We start from the raw sequence: 7,658 nt of genomic DNA on the forward strand, positions 1-7,658 counted from the left end.
TTTTAGATGAATTTATGGTGTCCACTATTAGTTACTAATAATATTTTATTTAAATATGTTAAGGTGTGATAATTATAGAAAGCATACATGTCGGATATATAATTTTGCTACATTCCATATATATTTATGATCCAACTAATAAGTTATTTAAAAAACGTTTAATTACCTAAAATGCATCTTTCATAAATTTAGGGAACACAATAATGCATTATTTCTTAATTACTATCAATTAAATTTATATCCATATTTAAGGTTATTTCCTTTTCACTACTTGAATACACTCTCATATATTGTTATTTATATTTACATCATTTGTTCTCACAACAAAGAACATCATCATCGAATTTGACAAAGTATGAAAAAGTTTTCTATTATACTTACCGGTTTCACGTGATATAAGGTACGTGTTCTATCCTCATTATACATTTACTTTATCTATCTTTATATATTTACTTATGTGCAACAATATATGACAAGGTATTACAGTTTGCATTTTAGAAAATGTCTCACATTCGTAAAGGTTCATCCGCATCAAGTCCCGATTTACGTAACATAAATGTGAATTCAGGAAATCCTTTGTCTGATATATCTAACGGTATGTTCTTAAAGTATTTTTTTTTTGAGATATTATTTATTCAATTATCTTTTCATTTCATTTCATTGTTTTACTAATTCATATATCATCTCAGTTGATATATGCAGCAACACTGACAAAGCTGAAGCTGTTCAAAGAACAAAAGCTAGAAGAATATATTCCAACAGTAAAAGATTCAATACAACCTCATCGCAGAGTCAATCCACACTAAATTATTCAACTCAGAATAATAAAGAAAATTTAAGTTCATCCACATCTCCCATGTATAACAGATCATTTTATAGCCGTGGTATAAACATCAATTTTTCAAGTGGTTTATCATCTTCGGAAATTCATAATACGAATCTTCCTTTTTCAACATATCCTTCACATGATATTTCCAATGGTATTTTCAAATCTGTATTACTTACTTTATTACAAAATTTCGATTTATATAAAATTAACTAATGTATATGTCATTTTAGTTTCTATACGTAATGTAGACAAGGATGAGGCTGCAAAAAGAAGGAAGGCTAGACGTATATATTTGAATAGCAAAAGATTGAATAAAAATTCAACACAGACTCAATCGACATTAACTTCTTATACTAAAAATAAAGAGAATATTAGTCCGAACACTACTTTTACGTTGAATAGATCATCTTTTAGCGTCCTCTCAAGTATCAATGTCTCTTCCGGTTCATCTAAATTCAATTCAGGTAAGACGCGAGTAATGTTGTGTTTATCAAATTATGAAATAAGATTTTTTTTCTTCTATCATCAAGTGTTTTAAAAAGCATAACAACTTTATTTCTCTCTAATTTTACTAATTCATGTCATTTATGTACATTAATTTTCTTTTATTTAACAATATTATTATCAAACTTTTTTATATGTACTTAAAGAAATTATATATTTTTTTCAGTTTGTTTTTTATTATATGATTTTATATCATTTGTTATAATAATTTTTATAGGAAACATTGCATCTTCCAGTGGTATTCCAAGAAACATTACAAGCAACTCAGCATCAGACATTTTACCTTCTTCATCATCTACAATTCCACCAAATAGTGTTATAGCATCAGTCGAACCTTCACCATTGATAAGAATGTCATCAGGAAAGCGTAAATTAGTAAGAAAACGACGAAACTTAACACCTATACCTATTATTGATTTGACAACAGATGATGATAACGAGGTTGCTGATATCATTGATCAACATTTAAAAGGTGTTTCAAAAGGTAAAGCTAATCCTCTTTTATTTACTACTGCTTCACATATTTATTTTCATATTGTTTTTTAACAACATAGATTTATTATGTTTAATAACATTAATCTTTTAACTGAAATAAAAAAAATGTACAGACTACTTGGATCATGGTGACCAGATAATCGTGTGTCGAACGTGTAACGCAAAGCTATGGAAAGCAGAGGCGGATAGGGGAGAACATAAGCGAATTAAACTTAACTATTTCCTTTGCTGTTCATACGGTAAAGTTTTGTTACCTGATTTTAAGCAGCCTCCTGAAATTTTGAAAGATCTATATGTTGGCGTCAGTGCGAAGAGCAAATTCTTTTTAAAAAACATTCGGCGTTATAATTCTATGTTCTCATTTACATCTATGGGAGGAAGGATTGACAAAACTATCAACCGTGGAAATGCACCTTATGTCTTTCGATTAAGTGGTCAAAATTATCATACTATTGGGAGTCTATTACCTGATGATGGAAATGAGCCAAAATTCAGCCAGTTGTATATATACGACACAGATAATGAAATATTTAATCGACAAAATGCTGTTGGGTATGTATTAATTTCATAGTCTTTATAATTACCTATATTTGTCGATTTAATTTATATGATATTAATGTTAGTAATACATATATAATGGCTATTAATCCATACATTTTGTTAATTTTATAGGGGCTCAAACACTTCTTTTACAATAACTGAGTCAGCTTTTGATGTTCAGATCATTGAGGAACTTACACTTATGTTAGACACTAACAACGCTTTGGTTAAAAGTTATCGACAAGCTAGAAACTGTTTAAATGAAAACCCTTACATCGACTTGAAGCTTTGTCTTATTGGTAAAAGATCCAAAGATGGTAGGACATATAACCTTCCTGAAGCTTCTGAAGTTGCTGCATTAGTTATTGGAGATCTGACTCAAGCTGTTGAGAATCGTGATATAGTAGTGAAAAGAAGATCTGGTCGGATTGAGCGCATAAGTGAATTACATCCTTCTTATCTTTCTCTACAATACCCTCTTCTATTTCCATATGGAGAAGATATGTACAGGGTTGACATTCTTCATAGAGGTCTCAATCCAGACACGAACAGCAAACGTCCAATGTGTACTATGCGTGAGTTCTTTGCTTATAGATTACAAGATCGTGTCGATAAGTTTTCTGTCATTCATAATGCAAAAAGACTTTTCCAACAATTTGTTGTTGATGCTTACACTATGATCGAGAGTGAAAGGTTGTTTTACATACGGCGACAACAAACTCATTTGAGGTCAGAAACTGTTCAGAATATTCAGAATGCAAATAATGCTGGAAAAAAAGATATGTCAAAAATTGGAACACGTATCTTTATTCCATCTTCCTTCACTGGCGGTTCTCGATATATGATACAAAATTACTTAGATGCAATGTCTTTGTGCAAATGGTTTGGGTATCCAGATTTTTTCATCACTATTACATGTAATCCAAAATGGCCGGAAGTGCAAAGGTTTTTAAAAGATACGACGATAAGGCCTGAAGATAGACCGGACATTTTGTGTCGAATTTTCAAGATAAAACTAGATTCCATAACAAAAGAATTGAAAGAAGGCAAGTTGCTCGGTAGAGTTAATTCTGGTATGTTTATTTATATGATAACATTTAAAGGGTACTGTTTTTAAATAACGTTACTTTATTTTTTATTAGTATTATTATTATTAATCTATATTTAATGTTGATAATATAAGTTAGTTTTATTTTTTTTTTTCTAATTTATCATATTTTTGTTGTTGTACTCTGTAGTTGTCTATACTGTTGAGTTTCAAAAACACGGACTTCCTCATGCACACATATGTGTATTCATGCATTCTGACAGCAAGATACTATCTGTTGACCAACTAGATCCAATCATTTCTGCCGAAATTCCAGACATAGCCGAGGATCCAGAGTTATATAAACTTGTGGCAGACTACATGATTCATGGTCCGTGTGGTCCTCTCAATATGAATTGTCCTTGCATGATCGATCGTAAGTGTTCCAAGAAGTTTCCTAAGAAATTTGTTAACGAAACATGTTTGGATAAAAAAGGATTTCCAGTTTATCGTAGAAGGGATTCTGGCCTATCTGTTGTTAAATCACGTGTGAACGTAGACAATAGATATGTTGTTCCATATAGTAAAGTGCTGTTAAAAAGATACCAGGCGCATATTAACGTTGAATGGTGCAATCAAGTTGGTTCTATCAAATATTTGTTCAAGTACATTAACAAAGGCCCAGATAGAACTACTCTTAGAGTTGTTGAAAGTGGAAATCAGGATGACCAGGAACCTGTAGTCGATGAGATAGAAAAGTACTACGATTGCCGGTATATTTCTGCATGCGAATCTGCTTGGAGGATCTTTTCCTATGATATTCATTATCGATATCCCGCAGTTATTCGATTGTCGTTCCATTTACCTGGTCAGCAAAACGTAGTATATGGCGCAGACGATGACATTGACGAGGTTCTTAACAAACCATCTGTTGCTTCTACTATGTTCTTATCTTGGATGAAGTGTAACGAAATATTACCTGAGGCACGTAATCTTACTTATGTTGAGTTTCCATCAAAGTTTGTTTTTAAATTAAGTACTCGCAGTTGGGATATAAGGAAACGACATCCTTCAATCGGTAGGATTCATTCGGTGTTTCCTTCAGCTGGTGAAGCATACTACCTCAGAATATTATTGAACAAAGTAAAGGGACCAAAATCTTTTGAAGATATTCGTACTGTAAATGGTACTTTGTATCCAACTTTCAGGGACGCATGCTATGCGCTAGGGCTTTTGGATGATGATAACGAGTACATTGAAGCTATCAAAGAAGCTAATTTGTATGGAAGCGCTACTTATCTACGGACGTTATTTGGAACAATGCTGATGTCTGGTAGTTTGTCTAGACCTGATTTTGTATGGGAGAAAACATGGACGTATTTATCGGATGACATTTTATATAGACAAGAAAAACATTTAAATGTTGATGGTATGTCTTTTTTTTTAATTTTTGCATGTTATCTAATATTCAATTAATATATTTATTAATTTAATTATTTTTTGTTTATAATTTTTTTATCTGAATGAAATAAAAAAACTTCATTTGTACAAAAAAATGTTTATTATTTACCCTTCAAGTTCATTTATATCATATTTACCAAAATATATTTTAATACTCCAAAGTACGAATTATTATATTATTAAATACATCTTCTTCTTTTTTTTTTTTTTTTGCAGATTTAAATTACTCTGACGAAGAAATAAAGAATTTGGCATTGTTAGAGATTGAGAAGTTCTTACTTCGTAATAATTCATCTCTGAGGAACTATTCAAATATGCCTTATCCTGATGATGAGTCTATTTCTTCTTCTAACAATCGATTGATCAACGAGGAGTTATCTTATTACCAAAATACCATGGAAGATGAGTTGAATAATATGTTACTACTTTTAACAGATGAGCAACGTAATGTTTTTGATCAGATTATGGAATCTGTTAGAACAAACAAAGGTGGTGTCTTTTTTCTTTACGGATATGGTGGCACCGGTAAGACCTTTCTTTGGAAGACATTGTCGGCAGCAATTCGAAGTAAGTCTGAAATTGTTTTAAATGTTGCTTCAAGCGGTATAGCTTCTTTGCTACTTTCTGGAGGTCGAACAACTCATTCTCGATTTTCCATCCCTCTGAATCTAAATGAGGATTCTCTTTGCCGCATGAAGCCTGGATCTGAACTTGCGTGTCTTTTAAAAAAAACACAACTTATTATATGGGATGAGGCTGCAATGATTCATAAACATGCCTTTGAAGCATTGGATAGAACCTTAAAAGATATATTGATGCCTGATTGTTCAAATAGCGAAGCTTTACCATTTGGAGGAAAGGTAATTGTATTTGGTGGTGACTTTAGACAGATTCTTCCTGTTGTTCCTAATGGCTCTAGACAAGATATCGTGAATGCTTCCCTGAGTTCGTCATATATATGGAATAAATGCAAGTTACTAACGCTAACAAAAAACATGAGGCTCACTGTTGGCATGAATCATGGTGATATTGACAAGACAAAAGAGTTTGCTAAATGGCTTTTGGATATTGGCGAGGGAAAACTTGGTGATCGCAACGACGGAGAAGCTGTTATTGATATACCTCAAGAACTGTTGATTACTGAGTCCACTAACCCTATTGGTAATCTGATCAACTTTGTGTATCCTTCGATACTTGAATCGTTCAATGATCCAAATTATTTTCAGGAAAGAGCCATACTTGCTCCTAAGAACGACGTTGTTCACGAGATAAATGATACCTTATTAGCAATGTTTCCTGGTGATCATAAAGAATATCTAAGTTCAGATTCCATCTGCCAATCTGAGAATGTAACTGACCATATTCGACACAATGTTTACCCCCCCCCCCCCCCGATGTTCTAAATGGTCTTAAAGTTTCAGGAATGCCGAATCATAAGTTGGTTTTAAAAGTTGGTGTTCCTATCATGCTTTTACGTAACCTTGATCAGAAAAACGGTCTGTGCAATGGTACAAGATTACAAGTCGTAAAACTTGGTGATCGGATTATTGAAGCAAAAGTGATTTCTGGTAATAATTTTGGTACTAGAACTTTTATACCAAGGATCAATCTTTCCCCCTCTGACAAACGAATACCTTTCAAGCTTCAAAGAAGGCAATTCCCGATAGCTGTGTGCTTTGCAATGACGATAAATAAAAGTCAGGGACAGTCGTTATCTAAGGTTGGTTTGTTTCTAAAGCAGCCTGTTTTCACTCACGGACAACTATATGTTGCAGTTTCAAGAGTCAAAAGCATGGATGGTTTAAGGATGTTAATATTAGATGTTGAGGGGAACGTTACCAATAAGACTACAAATGTTGTATACAAAGAGATATTCTCAAATTTATAGTTTGATTTATAGTTTCATTATTTTAATATTAATATCCAACTGTCATATTATTTATTCCTTTACTCCGAAATTTATATTTCCATTTTACTTTATATTTTTTTTACATTTCATTTGTAATATATATCACATAAAATTTATATAAATAATCTGAACCACATATAAACAAACACAAGTTAGTTTGTAAATAGATATATTTAAACATTGATAACCAACAAATATTTATGCACGATACCAACTGTTAATTACATTCAAAATTATGGTACTTTGTTGGATGATATAATAGTAGTTGTCTTTAACCATTAACTACCTAGGAACAAAATAAAATATCATAACCATAGAAACTTTGTCCAAAAAAGAGTAAACCTAATAACATGATCACAAAACAGTCATCATTTGTTCTACACAAACACCTTCATCATTAGATTACCTGTTAACATGCATTAACCCCATCCACGTTTGATAAGATCAGGAGATTTGATGAACTTACAAATGTGAAATGTAGTCTATCACCCAAACAAAGTCCATCCTCCTTCATGAACATCGGCCAACCTTCGATTGCATACCTTACAGCATTTCCATTCTTTTGGCGCCTAACATTCATTTCGATTGTTTTTCCCTTCATGTTCCTCACGTTTAACTTATGAGATTTATTTCGGAATCCGGCTGCTCTTACAACATTAGCAGGCATTCTCTGCATGCAAATCCGTATTTTGAACTCAGTCAGCCATATTCATGTTATAATATTTCAGTCTATGATTTTTATGTAAAAAATACATACCATGCGGTTTTCTCCTTTCATTGTGAAATCATATTTTCCAATTTTCTCAACAGTAGTTGTTTTTGCAACAACTTTTCCTTCAACCTCCAATATCTTCAATCCATGATCATCCCTCTTTCTTTTTTCCTTTACCTTA

General features: G+C 32.2%; 1 protein-coding gene across 1 annotated transcript; it reads left to right on the plus strand.

Annotated features, from left to right (window-relative positions):
- The first annotated feature begins 501 nt into the window (after nt 1–501).
- On the plus strand, nt 502–6,744 carry LOC110914247. The gene is made up of 9 exons (XM_035984466.1): nt 502–595; nt 690–980; nt 1,078–1,293; nt 1,551–1,817; nt 1,942–2,380; nt 2,501–3,441; nt 3,607–4,824; nt 5,073–6,205; nt 6,346–6,744. The coding sequence occupies exons 1-9, from the start codon at nt 502–504 to the stop codon at nt 6,742–6,744; spliced, it is 4,998 nt and encodes a 1,665-aa protein (XP_035840359.1).
- The last annotated feature ends 914 nt before the right edge of the window (nt 6,745–7,658 follow it).

The sequence above is a fragment of the Helianthus annuus genome, chromosome 15 (genome assembly GCF_002127325.2).
Source record: "Helianthus annuus cultivar XRQ/B chromosome 15, HanXRQr2.0-SUNRISE, whole genome shotgun sequence".
Taxonomy (NCBI): Eukaryota; Viridiplantae; Streptophyta; class Magnoliopsida; order Asterales; family Asteraceae; genus Helianthus; species Helianthus annuus.

Bases quoted from the DNA above. Each gene is read 5' to 3' on its own strand.
- LOC110914247 (XM_035984466.1), top strand. From the start codon at position 502: ATGTCTCACATTCGTAAAGGTTCATCCGCATCAAGTCCCGATTTACGT. The intron at 981-1,077 runs GTATTTTCAAAT...TACGTAATGTAG, and splicing joins TTCACATGATATTTCCAATG to ACAAGGATGAGGCTGCAAAA. The intron at 1,294-1,550 runs GTAAGACGCGAG...TAATTTTTATAG, and splicing joins TTCATCTAAATTCAATTCAG to GAAACATTGCATCTTCCAGT.